Here is a 25,831-nt window from a genome sequence, read left to right as displayed (position 1 = left end):
GAAGAAAATAGGTATTTGGATGTGGCTTCCATGCATTCATTCACATTTTCCAACAGATGCCTACAGGCAATGGTTAGGGAGACGTGGGCTTACATAAACAGAAACTACAGTACATGGGGAGATGGAAAGAAAAAGCACACGCATCCACTTTGAATTTTCTCTCTCAGGCAACTTGCACTCTTCTTTCATAAACTTGAAATAACTATGTACCACTCTCAGTCTTTTGCAGAGAGACCAGGGAAAACAACAGTTGCTTTGATAGAGGAAATGAAGAAAATGAAAATATTCAAAGGACAACTTAAAATAGCAATGTACAGGTGCTTTTTAAATATACTTGTTTTTAGGACTCCAAGCCCTTTCATTGTACCTGAGTGTTCTGTAACACCAGAGTAATCAATGCAGTCTATCATGCTTAAGACATTTCACAAAAAAATTAAAATGTGGACAGAATCCTATGGGTTTTTTTGTTTGTCTGTTTTGATTTGTTTTTTTTGTTTTTGTTTTTTTTTTTTAATTTTTTTTTTTTCTTTCCACGTTTTTATTTATTTTTGGGACAGAGAGAGACAGAGCATGAACGGGAGAGGGTCAGAGAGAGAGGGAGACACAGAATCCGAAACAGGCTCCAGGCTCTGAGCCATCAGCCCAGAGCCCGACGCGGGGCTCGAACTCACGGACCGCGAGATTGTGACCTGGTTGAAGTCGGACGCTTAACCGACTGCGCCACCCAGGCGCCCCTGTTTGTTTTTGTTTTTTACTTATTCTGTAATATCTTCTTTAATGCAATTTCATGTGATCATTTCCTATCAACACACTATCCTACCATAATAGCTTCCAGATTGGATCCAGATTCCCTAAATTCATTATGAAGATTCCAAAACACTCACTACTCACTTTAGGAAAATGCAGACTCCAGCTCCACAGTGAAGTGCATGAAAAATGCAAGCTCCAACCTCTTCCCCATTCACAATTTCTTGGCAGCAAATGTTCTGAGAACACAGTATGGCTCCACAGAAAAGACAGAGGACAGGGTGCTTTCGTTCATCATCTGCAGACCGTGGGCACCTCAAAGGGAAAGAAAACAATCAGTGTGGTGGGTAAACAATAAAAGCATGACATATCCAGTTAGCAATGAAATGTGTTCATCACTGGCTGCTTTGTAGCAAACAAAGATCCTAAAACACAAGAAAACATTTAATTAGGTGATTCTTCTTTAATAAGGACGTAACAAAACAATCTCCTGATTAAGAAGATATACTATTAAGTATATAGTGTCCTGATAATTCCATAGTTTGGCCATTAAATATGCCTCACTGACATTGTGATACATTTATTAGAATCCAGTCTTCATCTGACATGACCAACTTATAGTCAGCTCCCTCCTCTGGATTGGTTTAGTCAAACTTATGTCCTCAATATCAGAGGAATATGACCTTTTTAGGTGTACAATTTTTTTTTTTAATCACAATGTGCAGTAAGGGTTCAGACACATTTCCTGTCCATTTAAGTATTGAGATCTTTAGGGCTGAAATGAGAGACTGTAGTCTTAAAGTTGATATACCCTCCATCTGGGAAACAAAGCAAGTCTTTAGGAAGGAAAAAGTGACAGAGTTGACTTGCTTGAACCAAGCAGTACTTTGAGATCTGCCATTTTATGTAGTAGTATGCTATAGCCTTGCTACAATGCCCCCCAAAGGAGGGGGATCATTCTCTGAATTAAAGTGATAATGGCCACCCTGGAAAAAAGGAGCTTGCCACCCCTCTCTCTGCCTTACAATGGACATAACAGAAACATCCAGAATTCCTTTATTTGGGCAGTAAAAAAAATGCAACCACTAAGCTGAGATCCAATGAAGTCAGAATAAAGAGCACCAAAATAATCTCCAATAGGGCATTAACAGTTTATTCTCTGATCCCTTGTTTTTCAGCGAAGATAAGAAAACCACCACCACTGTCTACTAGGAGCAGAAAGACTCTGTGCATAGATATTCCACCCATCTTCTGTAGATGAGGGGACTATTTCACTTCTAGGGGAAAGAATAGAATTATAGCTCTTTTTGGATAAAGCTAGTATCTTTCACCTTTAGTTAAGGATGGCTGAGTCCTAGTCTCTAGTATCCTACAGAGGAAAATAAAGGTGATACCTAAAGTATAGTAACCAAGCAGCTTACCCTCCTATGGCAGAAATAGCTCAGTCTTTTTTTTTTTTTTTTTTTGAGAGAAGGCGCAAGTGAGTGAGGGGCAGAGAGAGAGAGAGAGAGGGAGGGAGAGGGAGGGAGAGAGTGGGGGGAGAGAGACAGAGACAGAGACAGAGACAGAGGGAGAGAGAAGAGGAGCTCACCTGACAGGGCTCGAGCTCACCAGAAGTTGAGCTCAAACTCAGGAACCACAAAATCATGCCCTGAGTCAAAGTCAGATGCTTAACCAACTGAGCCACCCATGTGACCCAGTCTTTTATTTATTTTTTAGGTTTATTTACTTATTTTCAGAGACAGTTTATGTCCTCAATATGACTTTGTTAGGTATACAATTTAAAAAAAATTGTTTTAATGTTTACTATTGTGAGAGAGAGACAGAGAGACAGAGCACAAGTAGGGGAAGGGGCAGAGAGAGGGAGACACAGAATTCAAATCAGGCTTCAGATCTGTAGCTGTCAGCACAGAGCCTGATGTGGGGCTCAAACCCATGAACTGTGAGATCATGACCTTAGTCAAAGCCAGATACTTAACTGACTGAGACACTCAGGTGCCCCCAATTTTTTTTGTTTTATCATGATGTGCAGCAAGGGTTCAGACACATTTCCCATCCATTTTGTTGAATGTGGGTAGAGAATACAAGTGGGGGGGGGGAGAGAGTGGGAGAGAGAATCTCAATCAGGCTCCACGTGGAGCCTGACACAGGGCTCAATCTCACGACAGTGAGACCATGACCAGAGCCAAAATCAAGAGTGGGACACTTAACCGACTGAGCCATCCAGGTGCCCCCAAATGGCTCAGTCTTAACAGAAACTGATGGTGACAATAAAACTGGAGGAGATCATCAGATTTACTTTCATTTTTACTTGAAACCAGTAAGTAGTAATATCATCCAGGGGGGTCTTCACTGTGATTAATGACTAACACTTTTCTCACATCCTCCTAAGAGCCAACAGTGATACTCTTTAATGCCAGGAAGATAATACTTATTCACTGGGATTCTGTGGTAGCAATACAGCCCTAAGATTAGGGGAATCACTGAATTTAGAGCTGGATGCAATCTCTGACATCACCTAGCTAATTTTTTGAGGGCTGGGAGGTAAATGATGCAACCATTTCTTTAGGTGGCTGAACTTAACCTGCATGAGACAAGCAGCAAGGTAGCTAATACCAAGGTGAGTTCTATCTAGTAACAGAGACTGGAGAATGGGCTGCCCAAGGCCCTGCTGGGCCAGTTAAACTCCCTGGCTTCAGGGTTCAAAGCAGGGGTTATAACTGAATATGAGAATTTCCTCAGTCACGCTGTAGGGTAGTGATTCTCAGAGTAGGCCACCGTTGGGTTCTTCAAGCCCTAAAAATGATGATACACTGCAATCCCTATTTTTGGCCCCTTCAAATGACAGCAAGTTATTTAACTTATGACTAAGGACTATAATAGTCACTTTGCACACCAAGGCAGTTCATTAGAATTATTGATATCCTTAAAACAAAATTTAAGAATTCTTTGTGTTTTCTGAGAACTCTAATTAAAGTTTATTAAGAAGTTTGGCAGCTGTGCAATGCTTACTTAATATTACATAACTCCTAACTGAGCTTAGGAATCCCTGCAGTTTAGGAAAAAGATGCTGTGTTACTGGTACATCAGCAATGAATTCTCGAATAGGCTTTGATTTTCAGACTGCTGACATTCTTGCCTTCTAATTACAAGTTACTGCTCATTTCATGTCATCATTATTAATCCGATTTGCTATGGGTGATGGTGTGATGCCACCTGAGTGTCAAGGATACATAATTGCATCAATTATGGCCTATTGGAATTTTGGCCTATTATTTCCAAGACATGATGCATTGTGATTCAAATATGAAATATTCACACACCAATGGTTAAGGCAGATATCAACAGAATTTCTATAGGGACATTACATCGGTGGTACGTAGCTCATGAATTTATGCTTTTTGAATAACTTACGTCATATTTAGCAAGTGTAAACTGTTACTTTATAGGATATTATTTTATCATACAGAATAAGGTATTTAAGGTCATGCTATTTTCTTACAAAGGTAACTAATGGGTAATTCATACATGATATTAGTAATGAGTATAATGTAACTAGTGTATTTTACTTCTCACCAGTCTTTATCATCCAGATTTTTTTTTTTTTTGGAAAATAATCAGTGAAAAGGAAGAGGAAGATAAAAGAAAGTCTAAGAAACACTGTTTTACATTAGGTTTTAATCTGATTGAGGTGTGTGTGTGGCGGGGGCATGGTGCCACACAAACCTAAGGAGGTTTACTCCTCTCTCTAGTATCAGGCTTAAACCTGAGCCATAATGCTATTATTTGTTTTACTGTAATAATGGGCTTCCATATAAGATTTTGCTTGGAAAAAAAAAGTGGGGGTTCTTCAGTGTTATTTCAGTGACGATGTGGTCACCTCACTGTAATGCACATAAAACAGTGCTTAAAGACACACATATAAAAGATATTTCTAAGAGAACTACTTGTTTGTGAAGTTGAAAACAGGGTTATTTCAGTGGATGGATGTGTTGACCACACTTGTACATGTAAAGATACATGAATAAATGATGATTCTTCGAGTGCTTAAAAAAACACAAAAGGCTCCTGTAGCTTTAAAAAAAAAATTGAGGAGAGATGTCATAGAAGATGGTGGAGTAAGGAGCTCCAGGAATTGGTTCCTCTACCAATACAACTGTTGATCTGGCAAAAACTGTCTGAAGCAACCATTTTGGAACTTGGAATCTAGGTGATCATTGCAGCATCCACAGGAGTGCTTAACAAAGAAAGAGGCTGGTAAATTTTAGTAAATTTTGGCTTTTTGTGTAGTGGCTACCACCCCCTCAAAAAAATGAGGGTTGTCCTCAAAACTCAGGGTTGTTTACTTCTTCCTGGCAGTTCACTCAGGGGCTGACACACACACTGGCTATTGTTTCAACTTCTATGGGCTGAAGGGACTTCCTTGGTGGTGATGGCAGAGGGGACTTAAAGAGACAGAATATTCTTTATATTTTTTCTCATTGGATCCAGAAATTTAAGGAAATCTGTCAGTTCACTGGCTGACGGCAGCAAAAATGGAACAGAGACTTCAGTGAACACATAATAAGGAATACAGTCTCTGCAAAAACCAGTTTGGTCACTAAACAAACAGACAACTACAGCCTTCATCAAGTAACAGTGGCAATTCCAGGGGAGGGGGTAGAATCTGATTTCCAGAGCTACTACATTACAATATTCAAAACGTCCAGTTCTCACCAAAACTCACAAAGCTTACAAAGAGACAGAAATGATGGCCTATTCACAGGAAAAAAAGAAACTGACAGAAATCATCCCTGAGGAAGCCCAGACATGACACTTGTTAATAATCAAAGATTCTAAATTAACTCTTAAATGAGTTCAAAGAGCTGATGGAAACCATTGACAAAGAACTAAAGGAAATTAGGAAAACACATGAAAGAGTAGGAAATACCAGCAAAGAGAAATTATAAAAAAAAGAAACAAATAGAAAAGTACAACAGCTGAAATAAAAAACCTACTAAAGGGGTTTAACTGCATATCTGAGCTGGTAGAAGAATCAGTGAATTTTAAGACGGGATAGTTAAAATTACTGAGGAAGAGGAGCAGAAAGAAACAAGAATGAATAAAAAGGAACAGAGGGATTTATGGGACACCATCAAGCATACCAACATACACACATATTATGAGAGTCACAGAAGGAGAAGCAAGTGAAAAAATATTTTTTTGAAGAAATAATGGCCCAAACTCCTCAAATTTGTTGAAAAACATGAATTTACATGTCAGGAGTGAAACTGAACTACAAACAGGACAAATTCAAAGAGATTCACACAGAAGACATATTATGATCAAGCCGTCAAAAGTCAGAGACAAAGAAAGAAGCTTGAAAGCAGCAAGAAAAGCAATTCATCACATACAAGGAATCCTCAATAAAATTAACAGCTGAAACCATGGAGGCTAGAAGGCAGTAGGATACATGTAATGTCCTCAAAGAAAAAAAGCTGTCAACTAAGAATTCTACATCTGCCAAAACTATCTTTTAAAAACAAAGGAGAAATGAAGACATTCCCAGACCAACAAATGCTAAGGAAGTTCATCGCTGCTAGGCCTGTCTTACAAGAAGTAATAAAGGGAGTCCTTCAAGCCAAAACAGAAAAACACCAATGGCAACTTGCAGCCATATAAAAAAAATATAGATAACTGGTAAAACTAACTACACATGTAAGTATAAAAGCTAGTATTATTATAACTTTGGAAAAATGACTCCTCTTTTTTTGTTTACTATATTATTTAAGAGACAAATGAACAAACCATCATTATAAATCTACATTAACATGCACAGAACGCATAAAAATGTAATCTGTGACCTCAACGACATAAAGAAGGGAGAAAAAATTAGAAAGGAACAGTTAATTATGCAGCTGAAACTATGATGTTGTCAAGTCAAACTAAATTTAGAATGTTAAAAAAAAAATAAATTTAGGATGTTAACTGTAATCCCTATGGATACCCAGGTAAGTTGTAGGGTACACACAAAAATCAACTGTGTTTCAATACACCAGCAATGGAACAATCCAAAAAGGAAATTAAGAAAAATAATTGCGGGGGTGCCTGGGTGGCTCTGTTGGTTAAGTGTCTGACTCTTGGTTTTGGCTCACGTCATGATCTCACGGTTTCATGAGTTTGAGCCCCATGTTGGGCCCCATGCTGACAGTGCGGAGTCTGCTTGGGATTCTCTGTCTTCCTGTCCCTCTGCCACTCCCTCACTTGCATGGTCTCTCTCTCAAAATAAATAAATAAACTTAAAAAAAAAGATAAATAATTTCATTCACAATAGCATCCAAAATACTAAAATATCCAGGAATAAATTTAACCAAAGAGGGCAAGACTTGTACACTGGAAACTACAAAATACTGCAGAAAGAAATTAAAGAAGGTCTAAATATGGGAAGGTATCCATGTTCATGGGCTGGGGTACTTAATGTTATTAAGATGGCAATACTCCCCAAAGTAATCTATAGGATTAATTTAATCTCTATTAAAATTCTAACTGCCTTTTTGCAGAAATGGAAAAGCCAATCCTCATATTTGTATTTAACTGCAAGGGGCCCCAAATAATTAAAACAACACTGAAAAAGAAAAATAAAGTTGGAAGGCTCACATGTAACAATTTTAAAACTTCTTTTACAAAGCTATAGTAACTTAAAAGTGTGGTACTAGCATAAGGATAGACAGACATAGAGACCAATGGAACAGACTTTAGGATTTAGAAAGAAACCCAAACATCACTGACCAACTGATTTTCAACGTGGGTGCCAAGACTATCCAATAAGGGAAGAATAGTCTCTTAAAAAATGGTGCTGTGATAAGTGGAAACCACACGAAAAAAAAAAAAAAAAAAGAATGAAGCCGGACTTCCTGCTTTATTCCAAAAATTAACTCAAAACAGATCCACAGCTTAAATACAGAGCTAAACTATAAAACTATTAAGAATAGACTGAAAGAGAACAGAATAGGCCACCCCAAAGTATGCTGCTTTGACATAATGATTATTTTGAATTAAAGTTACTTAAGAAACAGCAGGTGCAAAAAGGACACTCTGACACCTCTTTCATTCTCCTGAAAGCAGGAAATAAATCTCCCATGTGAAGGTATCCTCCCTATACCAGAAGGATAGAAAATACCCTTAATGCCAAAGTTAGGGAAATCAAAGTCAAGAAGGCTGTATATATAAACTCTCTTACTTCTTCATTAATTTGGTACTCTAAGTGTAAACTCCTTTGTTTTGTCAAATCTTCACAAATAATTATTTCTTTAACTATAAAGTATAAACCTAGTTTCTTCTTTGAGTCACGTATCTCTGTGATCTCCCATATATATGAAATTAAATTGGTTTTTCTCCTATTAATCTGAGAGAGAGAATCCCAAGCAGGCTCCACACTGTCAGCATGGAGCCTGATGCAGGGTTCAAACTCATAAACTGAGATTGTGACTCGAGCTGAAGTCAAATGCTTAACCAACTGAGCTGCCCAGGCATCCCTCTCATATTATTCTGTCTTATGTCAATTTAATTATTTGACTAGAGGGAAGAGCAGAGAGGGAGGAACAGAGAGGGAAGAAAGGAAGAGTCTCCTTCCCCTTCAGTATAAAGAAATCTTACAACTCAACAACAAAACACACAGTCCAATTACAAGATGGGCAAAGGGCTTGAACAGGCATTTCTCCAAAGAACATACACAAATGTCCAAAAAGCACATAAAAAGATGTTCAACATCAGTGGTCATTCAGAAAATGTGTATTAGGGCACCTGGGTGGCTCAGTTGGTTAAGCATCCAACTTGATTTCAGCTCAGGTCATGATCTCATGGTTCATGAGTTTACACCCCATGTTGAGCTGTGCACTGACAGAGCAGAGCCTGCTTGATAGTCTCTCTCTCTCCCTCTCTGCCCCTCATGTGCTCTCTCTCTCAAAACTTACACTGCTGATGGAAATGTAAAATGGGACAGCCATTTATGGAAAACTGCTTACTGGCAACTCAAAGAGTTAAACATAGAATTACCATAATGACCCAATAATTCTACTCCTAGGAATATATATAAGAAAAATGAAAATATATGCCCACATAGAAACTTGTACATGAATGTTTACGGTAGCATTATTCATAATAATCAAAAGAGGGAAACAACCTAAGTGCTCATCAATGGATAAATGGATAAACAAACTCTGTATATGCATACAATGGAATACTTAAGATTTTATTTTTAAGTAATAGCTATACCTAACAGGGGGCTCAAATTCCACTGACTAAGCCAGCCAGGCACCCCTACAGTAGAATATTATTTAGCCAAGAAAGGGCCGAATACATGCTACAACTTGGATGGACTTCAAAAACTATACTATGTGAAAGAAGCAAGACACAAAAAATCATATATGATACCTTTTATATGATATATAGAGAGTAGGCAAATTCATAGAGACAGAAAGCAGATTATTGATTACCAGGGGACTGGGAAAGAGGGAAATGGGGTGGATCTCCCACTTAGTGGATACAAGGTGTTTCTCCGGGATGATGAAAAAGTTTTCAAACTAGAGAGAGGTGGTGGTTGTACAACATTGTGCAGACACTAAATTGTATTGAATTGTATACTTTGTCATCATTAACTGTATGTTTTGTGGATCTCACCTCAATAATAAAAAAGAAATCAGTAATCACTGTTATAAAAGATGCTAAGTGGTCAATTTTTAAAAAGTTAGCTAGTGGTGGTGCATACCAATTACAGGCTTAAAATTTTTTAAAAAAATATTTCCTCTTACCTGAAATGAGAAGCTTGATTTAGGAGGCAGCTATAGTCATCAGGTAGCTCTATCAAACTATTTCTTTTTCTAGGGTATCTAGAAATATAATTTAAAAGACAATTTTACTTAAGAGTAAATAAACCCATGTCAAAAACCAACTAAGTAACAGAAGGAAGAATGTCTTAAAAACAACAAAAGAACCCATACTTGCACCCCATAGTAATTCCCCCTGTTGACAACATTAAATCCAAGCATCTGAGCCTAGAATTCCAAATCTTTCATCAGTTGGTTTCCTTTCCAAACTCAACCTCCACTATTCCTGAAGACTAAATTGTTCTAGCTAGATTTCCATAATGGCTAGGAAGGTAATATAAAAAAGTTGTTAAGGATACACAGGCTTTGTAATCAGACGCAGCTACAAATCCTAAATTCTCTAGTATCTAACAAGTCACTGAACCCAAGCCTGTATTTCATGGTCTGTAAACTAGAGGATGAATATATTATACTTTCTCAGTCATAAGGCACACTATCAATTTAATAATAAATTTTTGAGGTGGGGGGAAGAAATATAAAAGACTCATGCTGATTTAAGAAATGTCAAATATAAATAATAGAATCAAGGAAACTCATAGAGCTGTTAAGGACTCAATAAGATACTGAAGTGGAACATAATGTACTTAGTACTTGATACATGTCTGTAAATGTTATTCATTCTTACAATATAATACAGATACGATAAAAGCCTTGCATGAATGCCATGAAGAAGAATATCTGAATAACATGGACATTCTATCCTCAAACCACAATCAACTTAAATTCTGTAATTCCTTCTATGTTCAGCTAAAAATTATCTTCTCCAAGAGTAACCTGGCATCATTAAAAATCTTCGACTGTTTAAATTTCTATAGCATTAACAGTACATTCCATATACTATTACACTTTATGTTTTTAGTTTATGTACATAATTTGATTATAAATTACCCATGACCAAAAAGCTGTATGTGTTAGGTCTTTTAATTCTCCCAAAGTATTTTAGAACCATGCTGGGGAAATAGTAGGTGTCTAAAAGGCACATGAGGTGCACCTGGGTGGCTCAGTCAGCTGAGCGTCGGACTTTGGCTCAGGTCATGATCTTGCAGTTTGTGAGTTCAAGCCCCACGTCGGGCTCTGTGCTGACAGCTCAGAGCCTGGAGTCTGCTTCAGATTCTGTGTCTCCCTCTTTCTCTGCCCATTCCCCGCTCATACTCTGTCTCTGTCTCTCAAAAATGAATAAATGTTAAAATTTTTTTTTAAATAAAATAAATAAAAGGCACATAATGAATTGAAATAAAGGAAAAATTGTGTGAGATTAACAGTCCTAAAATATGTACTCATCTTTTAAACTTTTCTCTCTACTCTTTCTTTTCTTGGTGATGTGAATACTACTCTATCTAAGTTATAAAAGCTGCTCTATAATCTCTAAACCACTAAAGTGGGGTTAAGGGGTAGGCAGCATATGCACATTTACAGTGAAGGCTAAAGAATTTGAAAGAGTGAGAAAAGATGAGAATAGAAGGTGGCATATGCACTTTGTGTCACAATGTTTGCTTTGGCCATGGAAAAATGGTACTACTGATGTTAGCATTTAAGGCTAGGGGTCAATTACTCTGCTTGTTTACTGAAGCAATTCAATTTGAATAAAAATTAGACACATACAACATAAAGCAGGCCCTGGTGGGATACAAAGAAAACAAGCATGCAATCTGGCCTTATTGAACTTACTGTTGAGTGCTTTATGGTGCTGGCAAGTACGCATGCACACACACATATGAGAGGGTGTATTAGGAGAGACTTGTGGGATGAGGTCAGATTTGAATTGGTCCTTGAGGAAGAGGTGGATTATGACTGAGCCATAACTTAAAGGACACAGGAGGGCTGAAGAAAATTTTGTTGGGTAGTCTCTAAGTATAAAGATAGGAAGGGAAGGGGTAAAGGGAATAGTTCTGTTTATATCTTACTCTATTCTCAAAAGGAAAAAAATGTTGTACAGGAATACTGTCACTACCCTCTGATTGTAATATACCAGCAGCTCCAAGATGCCATCTCCTCCTGTGCCTTTTTTTTTTTTTTTAATTTTTTTTTTTTCAACGTTTATTTATTTTTGGGACAGAGAGAGACAGAGCATGAACGGGGGAGGGGCAGAGAGAGAGGGAGTCACAGAGTCGGAAACAGGCTCCAGGCTCTGAGCCATCAGCCCAGAGCCCGACGCGGGGCTCGAACTCACGGACCGCAAGATCGTGACCTGGCTGAAGTCGGACGCTTAACCGACTGCGCCACCCAGGCGCCCCCTCCTGTGCCTTTTAATATGCATGTACACGCTTAAGAAAGAGGAGCTGGTGGAGTTAAACAATTTAAGAGGGAAAGGACAGTCCCTCCAAGAAAAAAATCAATTGCAGGAAGAATCTGAATTCTGGCAGAGACCTAAGAGAAACGCAGGAAACAATGTACTGAGTAAGAATGAAGAAGACAGACTAGAAATCATATTCAGCAAACCAACTATTTTTGGAAACACAACCTGTAGGAAAGGACTAAGAAGTAAAACCAACCTGACTATGGTGCTTTTCTGCTTCAAACAGTTTAGTAAGGCAGGATCTGCACACCACCTATATGGAGAGCCAAGAGAAAAGCAAACAGGTCATCACAACTTCAGCACAGTGTTCATGAGTGAGCCACCCTCTCCAAATCTGTCCCTTCTTTCCATGTTCCCTCCACTAGACTTCTACAATCTTGCTCCTTTGCTTTCCTTCTCTTTGTTTTTGTGTCTGCCTATTTATTTTGTCCCCTTTCTGTTATTGATTTCTTTTTTTTAAGGGCTTATCAATCAAGGTCTTACTAGAAAAACAGAAACCATTCTGAAGAGGGAATTTAATACCAGGAATTGGTAATAAAGATGACAGAAGGGCTGCAAAGCCAACCAGGAGATAAAAACACAAGGTGACCCAAAGATTAGCCAGTAACAGGAAGCCACCGCCTCTCCCAGGATGGAGGAACGAAAGGAAATTGTGGCATTACTAGAAACGAGGGGCTAGGGTCACTGATGGATACTGGAACCACCAGAGACTTGGCTGATGGGAACTAGAGCCAGAGAAGAGCTACAGTCACTGGCCAGAGACACCACACAAAGCAGAGAGAGGTGGCCTGAACACTCAGGCTTCTCTCTTCCTCCTCGCTTCCAATACCCTATTACTGCCTCCCCCAGGCTGAATACAGGCAGACGCCAACTGACAAGAAAGACTAGGCAATACGGCTTGCAAGTCTCAGTCCCCTGTACTTCAGAGCAGAGGATAAGGGGAGGCTCTGCAGGAATGGTACAAAGTGCAAGGACATTCTGTTACAAAGTTTGAATTTTTGTCATTAACCTAGAAGAGTAAGTTTAAAATGTATTGACTCCAACAACATACAAGTAAAGTCAGTATAACCTACTATGATTGTACTTAACACAAAGCATGATGCTGATTTTTAAAGATCTGTTTTAATTCATTTTTAATCACACTGGAGATTAGAACCCCTCATAAGAAATGAAGATACACAAAAAAGAACCTAACAGAAGAGATGAGAACACAGAAAATGTGGCAGGAGACAAGCAGACATTCACACAAATCCTGACATGGACACGGAGAAAGAAACACTAATGAAAGAAAAAGGAGAAAGGTAAAGGCAGAAAATTGAAAAAATAAAGGAAATCATGGGTGTGATCATGTGATTTATAATAATAAGTATGTATATTTAGTCTTCAACCCAGTTCCCAGCACAGGGAATTTCCTAAGTGATGACAGCAACAAAGGTGTGTTTTAGGATCCCTCCTAGGGATGGGGGCTGGGTACTGGGAGAACCAAACATGCGACAGAAGAGTGGAACTTTCAGCTCTGCTACTTCAACCACCATGGAGGAAAGAGGGACTGGAGGTTGAATCAGTCACTAATGGCCACTGATTTAATCAACCATGCCTATGTAATATAGCCTCCAAAATCACCAACAGGACAGGATTTGGAGAACTTCCACATTGGTGAACACGTGGTGATATGGGGAGGGTGGTGTGTTTAGGGAGTATGCAATCTTGGCTCCCTTTCCCTGTGCATCTCTTCCACCTGGCTGTTCCTGAGTAAACTGGTGATCTAGTAAGTAAAATGTTTCTCTGAGTTCTGTGAGCTGCTCTAGCAAATTAACTGAACCCAAGGAGGGGTCAGTGGAGCCTCTGTTCTATAGCCATTGGGTCAGGAGCACAGGTGACAACCTTGGACTTGCTAGTAGAAGCTGTCTGAGATGTGTCTGTATGTAGGCATGCCAGTCTATAGCAATGAGCCCTTAACCTGTGGGATCTGATGCTATCTCCAGGTAGACAGTGTAGGATTGAGGTGAATTGTAGGATACTCAGCCGGTGTCAGAGAACTGCCTGTTGGATATGTGGCCAAAACATCCTCCCCAAACACCCCAAACACTGGGTGTCAGAATCTGTAATGGAGGAAATAAAGTAAGAGTAACAGTGAGAATTATTAAAACAATGCTACATGTCAATTATATCTCAAAAAAAAAAAAAAAAGATGGAAATTGTGGAAGCAAAGATAGGGAAGGACACTAGAGGTTAGGAGGGTAGACAGTGATCAGGAGGGCCAGAAATGATGAGGTAGAAAGAAAGTTTTTCTCAAAAAAAGACCCACCTCTCTCAGGGAAATTTAACTGATACATTTTGATTCACCAAATGACTTTTATATTCCCCCTCAGGCACCCTCCTGAGATGTGCGCTACCATGTGAGATATGCTACTGTTTTAGACAGAGCCCCAATTTTGTTTCTTTTGATATTTAGTTGTGACTATGTGGCTGCTGACAACATGACCACCTCCCCCTGCTGCCCAGCCTGCCTGATGATTTATAGGAAACGGCAGCTTTAGGGAAGAGTAGCACAAGGAACTGTAATTATGGTGGGACAAGCGGAAATTCCAGCTGCCCATGGCTGCTGGACTTGTCTCCAATTCCTTGAGTGTGTGAATTAGGAACACAACAGTATAATAACCCAACAGTCACATTTTGCCCTCATAGTACCTCTGGAGGAGGGGTCTTACAGTATCCCAATATTCCTGGAAAAGCAGGAACAAATTTGTGGGTAAAGATAGATAGCTACAGAGTGCACTGTATTCTCCTTCTGCAGGATCTGCAAGAGAATAACAATACATTTAGTAAGCACATTATTCTTACCTGGTATTACAGCACCATCTAGATAAATTAATACATGATTTTTTTTAAATGCAAAAAAACAACTACGTGGGAAGTAGCACCCCATTTATAGGCATACCAGTTCAGTTCTAGACCACCACAATAAAGTGAGTATTGCAATGAAGCAAGTCAAGTGAATTTTTGGCTTCCCAGTGATTATTAAAGTTACGCTTCTACTATTTGTAGTCTATTTAGTGTGCAACAGAATTATGCCTAAAACAAAAATGTACATACCTTAATTAAAAAATATTTTATTGCTAAAAACTGCGAACCATCCTCTGGCCTTTCAGCCAGTCATAATCAATCATCACAGATCACCCTAACAAATATAATAATAATGAAAAAGTTTGAAATATTGCAAGAATCATCAAAATGTGACACAAACGTGAAGTGAGCAAATGCTGTGGGAAAAATGGCACTGGCAGACTTCCTTGACGCAGGGTTGCCACAAACCTTCGATTTGTAAAAAATGCGGTATCTGCAAAGTGCAATAAGGCAATGCGCAATATGACAAGGTATGCCTGTGTATAGAATCACAACAAACTAGATCAAATAAACCCTGCTGAACTGAGTTCAAGATACAGAAGCTGAAAGCCAATAAAGCTGACCTGTTCAGCTTAATCTCAAAGGACAAAAGCAAGAATCTCTAAACAATTTTGGTGATGCTTCCAAAATCATACAAATGTTCTGATTTTTACCCATACAAAAGAACAAGGAAGCCTTGTCTATTTTGATCTAGATTTAAGGCAAGTAAAGAAGAAAGGAAATGACTGGTACTCAAACATACATATCCTCACTTTGTTACAACAGGCCTTTCCTATCAGCATTTTACTTCTTTTGTAGTAGTCATATGTTCAAAAGTCAAATAAGGAGTATAAAATAACATTTTCCTCCTACTTAACCAAATTGTTCTCTTCCCTAAATGCAACCAATGTTCCTAATTTTTTGCATATCCTAACAGTTATGTTCTGTGTGCAGACATTTTATAAGCTCAAGTACATCAACTATACATAGATAGGAGTCCTGAGTAGGTCTTGCATATTATGAAGCTAATCTCATTTTTGGTCTCACCTTTAGCCCATACCACAGCAGGGGCACACATGTTGATAGTGAACATTGATGAAAGAGGCAGAGAACAGAAAAGTAGTTTTGCCCTCACCTTGTATTTTTGAGGTTGAAGGTAAGAAAAAATATCTATTATATCCTATTCTGAGACTTCACTTTCCTACTTACGTGTCAGCAGTTCATCAGGTGGAGTTACTCCAAGTAAATAGTGGAAAAACAAGGCAGCACAGCGAAGGTAAGGGGTGATACCATTCTTCAGTGAGACCCACAAATACCAGCCAGGAATACCACACCCAATGCAGCTAGGAGGCAATAATTCCAGAACAGAACAGAATACTGATCAGACTAAACCCCTAGACTTTAAACACATCCTCATTTAAAAACATAGCTAAGTATTTAAATAATTTTTTATCCATTTAATTTTTAAACATTTAAAACATAATATTTAACTGGCAATAGCTTCTATATTTAAATCTTCTGAAAGTTTCCTAAATAAAACCACAAATCTTGTATCTTTTACCATGCAGGTTTTTATTTTATTTAATTAAAAAAATAAATCAATTATTTATATTATGATTAGCAATATGTAATAATTATTAATATTAATAATCATTAATTAATTTTTAAATGAGGGGCAGGCAAAGGTTTATTAGAGTATAAGAAATTAAGAATAGTATGAAAGCTCTTTACAGAGAGGGGGCATATGAAAGTGAATGTCCCTACCATGTAAATTTTTAAAGCAAATAACTATTTTCTTCTTTATCCTAACCCTTATGATGAAATGTGAATCAGATATATTTATCAATAACTAACCAAAGCAGTTAAGTTAGCTAAAAAAATTAATACTTTCTTGATTTCTGTATTAAAGTTGGTGATTCATAGAGCAGTGAAAAGTACTCTATATCTTACTTGCAATGTTACAACACAAAGAGTGAACCCTAATGTAAACTATGGACTTTAGTTAACAACAACGTATTGATACTGTTTTATCATCTTTAACAAATCTACCACACTGAAGGCTGGATGTTAATTACAGGAGAAACTGGTGAGGGGAGGGAGTATACAGGAACACTATGTACTTTCTGTTTAAATTTTCTGTAAGCCTAATAAAACAGCTCTAAAAAATAAAGTCTAGTAACACACACACACACACACACACACACACACACACACTCTCTCTCTCTCTCTCTCTCTCTCTCTCTCTCTCTCTCTCCCTCTTCCTCTCTCTCTTCAGTACCTAACTAAAAAACAAAACAAAACAGAAAACCTAACTAAAAATTGATGAAGATGAAAGCAAAGAGGGGAGAGTTTGGCAGCATGTAGAGCTCAGTGGGGCACTCTTATTATACTTTTGATTTTAGCCTTTGCATCGCCAATATATTTCACATGTTACATAAAAGCCATAAAAAAAAATCTCTAGTTAAGCGTATCAACTGTATAGATTGCTTTAAATGGATGACCTATTTTCTATTTTGTACATTTATTTAAATTCTAAATGCTGCCATTTGTTAAAATTTTATTATCTTTGGCCTATGTTCCCAGAACAGTTTTATAAAAGTAAAGATGTATCAAAACTGTTCTTTATAATAAGAGTAAAGAACAGTTTATAAGAGTAAAGATGTATCAAAACTTGTTTCAGTCTCAGAAACAAACAAATGGGTAGCTGTAATTCCAAAAGCTCTTAACTGATTTTTAAAAACTGGAATTAAAATGGTTCAAAAGTTATTGTGCCAAACAACTGAACAAAGAGGTGGAATTATTAAAACAATACTGAAATAGGTTGAACTAATGAACTGCTACTCACCCATTTGTATATTGAGAAACTTCTGCCAAGAAAGAAGATGCAGAACGAGCCTCTTCACTCTCTTCTTGAACCTGAGCAAGGGGGAGGTCTGAAAAAGAAATTCTGAAAGATAAATCTATGAGTTTGCTATTCAATATATTAATTACACCTCAATATCATGGTGTCAGGATAATAAACAATGTCACCTCAACTGAGGCTCTTTTCCTTTTTCTCAATCTAAATAGTTGATTCTAAATATTAAAAACTGTTGGGTAAGGGGCGCCCGGGTGGCTCAGTCAGTTAAGGGTCCAACTTCAGCTTAGGACATGATCTCATGGTTCGTGAGTTTGAGCCCTGTGTCGGGCTCTGTACTGATAGCTCAGAGCCTGGAGCCTGCCTCAGATTCTGTGTCTCCCTCTCTCTGCCCCTCCTCCACTTGCGTGCACGTACTCACTCGCTCTCTCTCAAAAATAAACATTAAAAAAAAAACCTCTTAGGTAAACTTTATCAGTATATTAGATGAAGAAACAAATAGGGCAGAATCACATGGATGTTTAATAAATGCTTATCTCATTGTAATATGACCAGGTAAACAAATTAGTGGTCATCTATCTGCTTTGCATTCCTAGGAGTCTTAGCTAACAGGTAGAAATTCAGCTTCTAGAAAAGGAAGTAGGTTGTACAGAAATCAGTTGCATTCTTATACACTAACAATGAAGCAACAGAAAGACAAATAAAGAAACTGATCCCATTCACAATTGCACCAAGAAGCATAAAATACCTAGGAATAAATCTAACCAAAGATGTAAAGGATCTGTATGCTGAAAACTATAGAAAGCTTATGAAGGTAATTGAAGAAGATTTAAAGAAATGGAAAGACATTCCCTGCTCATGGATTGGAAAAATAAATATTGTCAAAATGTCAATACTACCCAAAGCTATCTACACATTCAATGCAATCCCAATCAAAATTGCACCAGCATTCTTCTCGAAACTAGAACAAGCAATCCTAAAATTCATATGGAACCACAAAAGGCCCCGAATAGCCAAAGGAATTCTGAAGAAGAAGACCAAAGCAGGAGGCATCACAATCCCAGACTTCAGCCTCTACTACAAAGCTGTCATCATCAAGACAGCATGGTATTGGCACAAAAACAGACACACAGACCAATGGAATAGAATAGAAACCCCAGAACTAGACCCACAAACATATGGCCAACTCATCTTTGACAAAGCAGGAAAGAACATCCAATGGAAAAAAGACAGCCTCTTTAACAAATGGTGCTGGGAGAACTGGACAGCAACATGCAGAAGGTTGAAACTAGACCACTTTCTCACACCATTTACAAAAATAAACTCAAAATGGATAAAGGACCTAAATGTGAGACAGGAAACCATCAGAACCTTAGAGGAGAAAGCAGGAAAAGACCTCTCTGACCTCAGCCGTAGCAATCTCTTACTCGACACATCCCCAAAGGCAAGGGAATTAAAAGCAAAAGTGAATTACTGGGACCTTATGAAGATAAAAAGCTTCTGCACAGCAAAGGAAACAACCAACAAAACTAAAAGGCAACCAACGGAATGGGAAAAGATATTTGCAAATGACATATCGGACAAAGGGCTAGTATCTAAAATCTATAAAGAGCTCACCAAACTCCACACCCGAAAAACAAATAACCCAGTGAAGAAATGGGCGGAAAACATGAATAGACACTTCTCTAAAGAAGACATCCAGATGGCCAACAGGCACATGAAAAGATGTTCAGCGTCGCTCCTTATCAGGGAAATACAAATCAAAACCACACTCAGGTATCACCTCACGCCAGTCAGAGTGGCCAAAATGAACAAATCAGGAGACTATAGATGCTGGAGAGGATGTGGAGAAACGGGAACCCTCTTGCACTGTTGGTGGGAATGCAAATTGGTGCAGCCGCTCTGGAAAGCAGTGTGGAGGTTCCTCAGAAAATTAAAAATAGACCTACCCTATGACCCAGCAATAGCACTGCTAGGAATCTACCCAAGGGATACAGGAGTACTGATGCATAGGGGCACTTGTACCCCAATGTTCATAGCAGCACTCTCAACAATAGCCAAATTATGGAAAGAGCCTAAATGTCCATCAACTGATGAATGGATAAAGAAATTGTGGTTTATATACACAATGGAATACTACGTGGCAATGAGAAAAAATGAAATATGGCCTTTTGTAGCAACGTGGATGGAACTGGAGAGTGTGATGCTAAGTGAAATAAGCCATACAGAGAAAGACAGATACCATATGGTTTCACTCTTATGTGGATCCTGAGAAACTTAACAGGAACCCATGGGGGAGGGGAAGGTAAAAAAAAAAAAAAAAGGACGTTAGAGTGGGAGAGAGCCAAAGCATAAGAGACTGTTAAAAAACTGAGAACAAACTGAGGGTTGATGGGGGGTGGGAGGGAGGGGCGGGTGGGTGATGGGTATTGAGGAGGGCACCTTTTGGGATGAGCACTGGGTGTTGTATGGAAACCAATTTGTCAATAAACTTCATATAAAAAAAAAAAAAAAAAAGAAAAGGAAGTAGGTTGCTGTCCTGCCTTTACTCTCAAGCAACACATTACGAAGAACCTCGTAAGGTAATTTCCTTCATTAATCTATCCTTAAGGAGGACCATCCTAAACCTTTCCACCAATTGCTAACTCACTCACTTAGGTTAAAGCTCTGGATAAGACACTTAAGTTCTCTGAACTTCAGTTTTATCATATTAAAATGGGTATAAAAATGTCAACATTGTAGTTCAATGTGATGGATGGTTACATCCTATTTGAATAGTGCTCTCTTGTTTTAAAAATACTTAAAAAATATATATACATTAATTCATCTGAAAGACAATTAAAATTACCCTGTGTCTCTTACTTTGGTTGGATATTGCTAGTTCTTCTCCTTTCAGTTAAGATCTCTTTAGGAAAAACACACTTTTTTTAAAAAAAGGAAAATATATCATGAATTCATATTGATATTTCCAATTTAAATATGTTTAATATTTGCACGACTGAAGTGAATTTTACATGCAGTGAAATACACAAACAATAAATGTACCATTTGATGAGTTTTGACAAATGCACACACCCATGTAACAAGATTTTTAAAAATGAAACTTTATTTCTTAAAGCAGTTTTAGGTTCATTACAAAATTGAGAGGAAAGCACTGAGTTTCCAGATACCTGCCCTACTATCAACAGCTTGCACTAGAGTGGTACATTTGTTACAATCAATGAACCTATACTGACACATCATTATCATCCAAAGTCCACAGTTTACATTAGGGTTCATCCTGGTATTGTACATTCTGTAGGTCTTCACAAACGAAATGTAGCCACTGTTACAGTATCATACAGAGTAGTTTCACTGCCCTCAAAATCCTCTGTGCTCTCCAAATTCACCACTCTTTCCCCGCCCTCCCCCCCCCCAACCTCTGGTAATCACTGATATACTGTCTCCATAGCTTTGCCTTTTCCAGAATGTCATATACAGTTGACCCTTGGACAACATGGGGGTTAAGGGTGCCAACATCCTGCATAGCCAAAAATCTACCTATACATTTTGACTCTCCAGTAACTAACAGGCTACTGTTGACTGAAAGCCTTACTGATAAGATATTGAGTCACTTAACATGCATTTAAAAAAAAAATTTTTTTAAGTTTATTCATTTTTGAGAGAGCACAAGTGAGGGTGGGGCAGAGAGGGAGACAGAGAATCTGAAGCAGGCTCCAGGCTCTGAGCTGTCAGCACAGAGCCCGATGCAGGGCTCAAACTCACGAACCATGAGATCATGACCTGAGCTGAAGTCGAACACTTAACCAACTGAGCCACCCAGACGCCCCAACATGTATTTTGTATAACATTATATATGTATGTTACATGTTATATATTTTGTGTGTTATATACTGTATTCTTACAATAAAGTAAGTTAGAGAAAAGAACAATTATTAAGAAAATCATATGAGAAAATCAGGCAACAACAGATGTTAGCGAGGATGCAGAGAAAGAGGATCTCTTTTGCATTGTTGGTGGGAATGCAAGCTGGTGCAGCCACTCTGGAGAACAGTATGGAGGTTCCTCAAAAAATTAAAAATAGAACTACCCTACGACCCAGCAAATGCACTACTAGGTACTTATCCAAGGGATACAGATGTGCTGTTTCAAAAGGACACATGCACCCCAATGTTTAGAGCAGCACTATCAACAATAGCCAAAGTACAGAAAGAGCCCAAATGTCCATCGATGGATGAATGGATAAGAAGATGTGGTATATATATATACAATGGAGTATTACTTGGCAATCAAAAAGAATGAAATCTTGCCATTTGCAACTACGTGGATGGAACTGGAGGGTATTATGCTAAGTGAAATTAGTCAGTCAGAGAAAGACAATAATCATATGACTTCACTCATATGAGGACTTTAAGAGACCAAACACATGAACATAAGGGAAGGGAAACAAAAATGATATTAAAAACAGGGAGGGGGACAAAACAGAAGAGACTCATAATTATGGAGAACAAACTGAGGGTTACTGGAGAGGTTGTTGGAGGGGGAATGGGCTAGATGGGTAAGGGGCACTAAGGAACCTACTCCTGAAATCATTGTTGCACTATATGCTAACTAATTTGGATGTAAATTTAAAAAAATAAAAAAACACAACATCCATAAATAAATAAATAAATGATCGTTCAACAAGAGAAATAACATAGAACTTTGAAATATGTGATATGACTAATTGCATGCATAATTAATTTTGCCAATAAACCATGGGCAAATGTTATTTATTTTATAGTTAACTGATGTGAGCTTTACCTGTGTCTATGGTAAGAAGGATCTGAAGCATGTGTGCCATGGTGATCAAATGGAAGAGATAAAGGTGGTTATACGAGGAACTAATTGATGAAGGCTGCAGATCAACAGTGTCATCCCAATACAAGGATGGAAATGCTAACACAGCACCAACCTATAAGAGAAAACAGATATCAACATGAGTGACGACAAAGACCAGTGCAAGCTAATCTCATAACTCAAAGTACAGAGCATCAGATGCTCTGTGCTCGTGTGTGGGTTTTTTTTGTTCTTGTTTTTTATATATTTTATTTTTAAGGAATCTCTGCACCCAATGTGGGGCTTGAACTCATGACCCTGAGATCAAGAGTTACATGCTCTACCGACTGAGCCAGCCAGGCGCCCCTGTGTGGGTTTCTTTTTATAACTAGCCACAACATTTTCCCTAATTATTCAATAGAATATCTTAGAATATAGTGTACCATAAATGGAGAACAAAAGTCATCACCTAACAGGTTATCCCTTTGCTGAAACTTCTTTTTCTAGGCAGTGGTCTCAATCCTGTGGTTGAGAAGATTCAATATTACAATAACATGGGGAGCTCTTAAAAGAACACCGATACACAGACTAGTCCAATCAAATTAGAATCTCAGGGTATAGAGCCTATTTACCAGCATTCCTTCCAAAGTTTCCCCAAAAGGTTCCAAAAGATGGGAGTGACAACCACTGGGCATAGTCCTGAACAATGAGGTATGGGGGACACTGACTAATCTTGTATCCATAGATTCCATACTCCCAACCGCACCAACGATCTCTCTAGGGGACATATTTTGAAGGAATGGAATCACAGTAGGGCTGGAAAAGCTCTGCAAGAAACTCATAAAACAGGTGCCACCTATCCATAGGTGTTTGGGAGAAGCCCAGATATGTCAATGGCCTGGTACCCATCACCAAATGATCAATGATTTTAATTTAAGACAGCTCATACTGTCATGTACTGCTTATAATGTAAACAAGTTAAGAAAAGGGGGGAGGAAGAAAGCACAATATATATTTTAAAAAGTCTACTTGGACAGACACCAACTCAATATAATCAACTAGGACAAGAACTACAAAATAAAGAGTAAATGTGCTTTCACTTGTAAAGTGATTTTGAGGGGTGCCTGGGTGGCTCAGTCGGTTAAGCGTTTGACTTGGGCCCAGATCATAATCTCACAGATCGTGAGTTTGAGCCCTGCATCGTGCTCTGTGCTGACAGTTCAGAGCCTGGAGCCTGCTGTGGATTATGTGTCTCTCTCTCTCTGTCCCTTCCCTGCTCGTGCTCTCTCTCTCAAAAATAAATAAACATTAAAAAAAAAAGTGGTTTTGATGGTCTCATTCAAATCTCTATTTTAAACAGAATGGAGAAGAGACTAAATTTCATAATCTGAACACCAATAATTTATAATCTTCAATAAAGAACATGAACTTGAATGAGGAAAACATATGAAATTATAAACTTGAGAGACTTTAAGAAATTTTATTGAATACTTACCAAAACATGAAATAGGTCTATAGAAAGAAGGCAAGGTGTATCTTCTGATTTTAGGTTAGGAAGAACAACTAAAAAATACCAAACAACAGTGCAATTTATTAAGATAGCAATGTGGTTATAAATATAATGCAAAACACCTAAAACAAAAATATAACAGGGATATAAAATACAGAAACTGGTAAAACGGCGTATCACACTTTTATGAATGGGGACCATAATTAAAAATAAACTATACTGAGAAAAACTTCCTAGGAAGCCTTGGATATAATTTAAGTGTTAAAAGAGAAGATCCAGGAAGAAAAGGTAAAGAGCATAAATGAAATAGAGGTTGTTCAATAAATATTTGCTCCATGAATAAGAAAAATTACTTTTATACAATGTTCCTTAATACTTTTTTCCTAACTATACATTTCTAAGTGTTTTGTGACACATTAAATATGTGAACAATTTGGAGGGGAGCAGAGAGAGCATGCAAAGCAGTGTAAGTAAAACGAGGATGAAGAACATCCCCTTGAACCAGCAAAATTAAACCTATTTTTAAATGATCTTTCCATGTCATTGCTCCCTTTTCTTACCAGATGAGGACAAAAATATGTTAGTGGTTGTGGATGTTGATTCAATAAAGCCTCTAGGTGGGAACAAGGGACATAACTTGAAAACTTTTGGAAAATACCTGAGTTTTAAAATAAGACTACAGTTATTGTACGGGCATCTATGTCTTTGTTTTTTCTTTTATAAAGCTGCTATAGTAGTGTTCAAAATTAGTTCAGTGTGTTGTTTCTGAATGATATACACTGCCAGAAATGCAAAGGAAAAAGACATATAATAATATTCAGAGAAGAGTCTACCTGATAGGAGACGAATCAGATGTTTCTGTATCAGGACCTGAGGACACGTAATCTTCTGTGCAATGGCAAACTGCATTAATGCTTTCAGACCATTATGCTAGATTGTAAGAGAGGGGAAGAGAAAAAGGGCAGATGACAGACCTAAGTCATTCACTATAAAAATCATTCCCAATCTGCAAGTATTACTTGTAGCCTTATTATAAACTTTACATTCTTGCAAATAAAGTATAATATTTATAATATTTTTAATACTTTCAGGAAGTTTTATGAACTTATCAAATTTTAATAGATTTTCCCATGACCAAGAGATATTAAAGCTATAATTATTTCAATTCTCATTTAGATACTCATTTTCCCCAGAGTCAATTTCTTAAATTTACTGGATTAATTTACTCTGAGGCCTGGGCAAAAAAATTTATAAAAATTCTAAAATCATGGCCAGAAAAACCCCACTAAATGCAGGGAATAGATCTGCCTTCCAAACAGGCGGCCAGGAAGTGTAGGAAAGCACATTGTATATTAAAAGTCCCCTGTGCCTTGGGAAAATAAGAGGAAAATGGCTAGGAGCAGGGGTGCTCTACGGAATCCTTGGTTGCCCACCCTGTTTTCAAGGGGCTATTTCTTGAGCTTAGGTCTGGAGATGGGTATAGTCCTGCAGTGTTAAGATCTGCCCATCAAGGAGCCATGGCTTAGTTTCATTCTTGAATTCACTATGATGATTTATGTAGAGTTAAGCCAGCATTAGTACTTAATGTTACATGATGGCACAAAATTAGCGAAGAAGGAAAATGTAGGGGACACTGAATTTCTGACTTGGCAATAAGCAGAGAAGGGGAGAAAAAAGGGACAAAGTATCATCTGAAATCTATGAATTACATTTAACCACCGAGATTGAGTAAGCTCTCTAAAGTGCACAATGCTGGCCATTTTGTCTCCTGTGAGACTGAGGTAGCTTTGTAAAAAAGAAAAAAAAATAGAATTCCGCTAATTTTTACAGAAAAAGGAGTAAATTAAAAAAAT

General features: G+C 37.9%; 1 protein-coding gene and 1 long non-coding RNA gene across 3 annotated transcripts in view; one reads left to right on the top strand and one right to left on the bottom strand.

Annotated features, from left to right (window-relative positions):
* The window catches only part of UBR1 (ubiquitin protein ligase E3 component n-recognin 1), a 137,082-nt gene that overhangs the window by 5,572 nt on the left and 105,679 nt on the right, over nucleotides 1-25,831 (bottom strand). Inside the window, exons 37-45 of one of the 2 annotated variants that reach the window (XM_030318370.2) lie at nucleotides 24,812-24,908; nucleotides 23,964-24,031; nucleotides 22,454-22,604; nucleotides 17,639-17,726; nucleotides 16,003-16,136; nucleotides 14,599-14,707; nucleotides 12,104-12,160; nucleotides 9,537-9,614; nucleotides 892-1,062 (exon numbers count right to left, since the gene is read on the bottom strand). In XM_030318370.2, the coding sequence (XP_030174230.1) occupies nucleotides 892-1,062; nucleotides 9,537-9,614; nucleotides 12,104-12,160; nucleotides 14,599-14,707; nucleotides 16,003-16,136; nucleotides 17,639-17,726; nucleotides 22,454-22,604; nucleotides 23,964-24,031; nucleotides 24,812-24,908 (953 nt within the window). Of the gene's footprint in view, nucleotides 1-891; nucleotides 1,063-9,536; nucleotides 9,615-12,103; nucleotides 12,161-14,598; nucleotides 14,708-16,002; nucleotides 16,137-17,638; nucleotides 17,741-22,453; nucleotides 22,605-23,963; nucleotides 24,032-24,811; nucleotides 24,909-25,831 lie in introns of those variants that run through there. The other variant, XM_030318371.2, reaches the window with a different exon arrangement.
* LOC115516032 lies at nucleotides 226-22,605 on the top strand. The gene is made up of 2 exons (XR_003969465.1): nucleotides 226-317; nucleotides 22,434-22,605. It is a non-coding gene; the product is annotated as an uncharacterized LOC115516032 (long non-coding RNA).

This window comes from Lynx canadensis, chromosome B3 (genome assembly GCF_007474595.2).
Source record: "Lynx canadensis isolate LIC74 chromosome B3, mLynCan4.pri.v2, whole genome shotgun sequence".
Taxonomy (NCBI): Eukaryota; Metazoa; Chordata; class Mammalia; order Carnivora; family Felidae; genus Lynx; species Lynx canadensis.
Note: the sequence above shows the minus strand (reverse complement) of the source record. Positions and strands in the feature narration are given on the sequence as shown.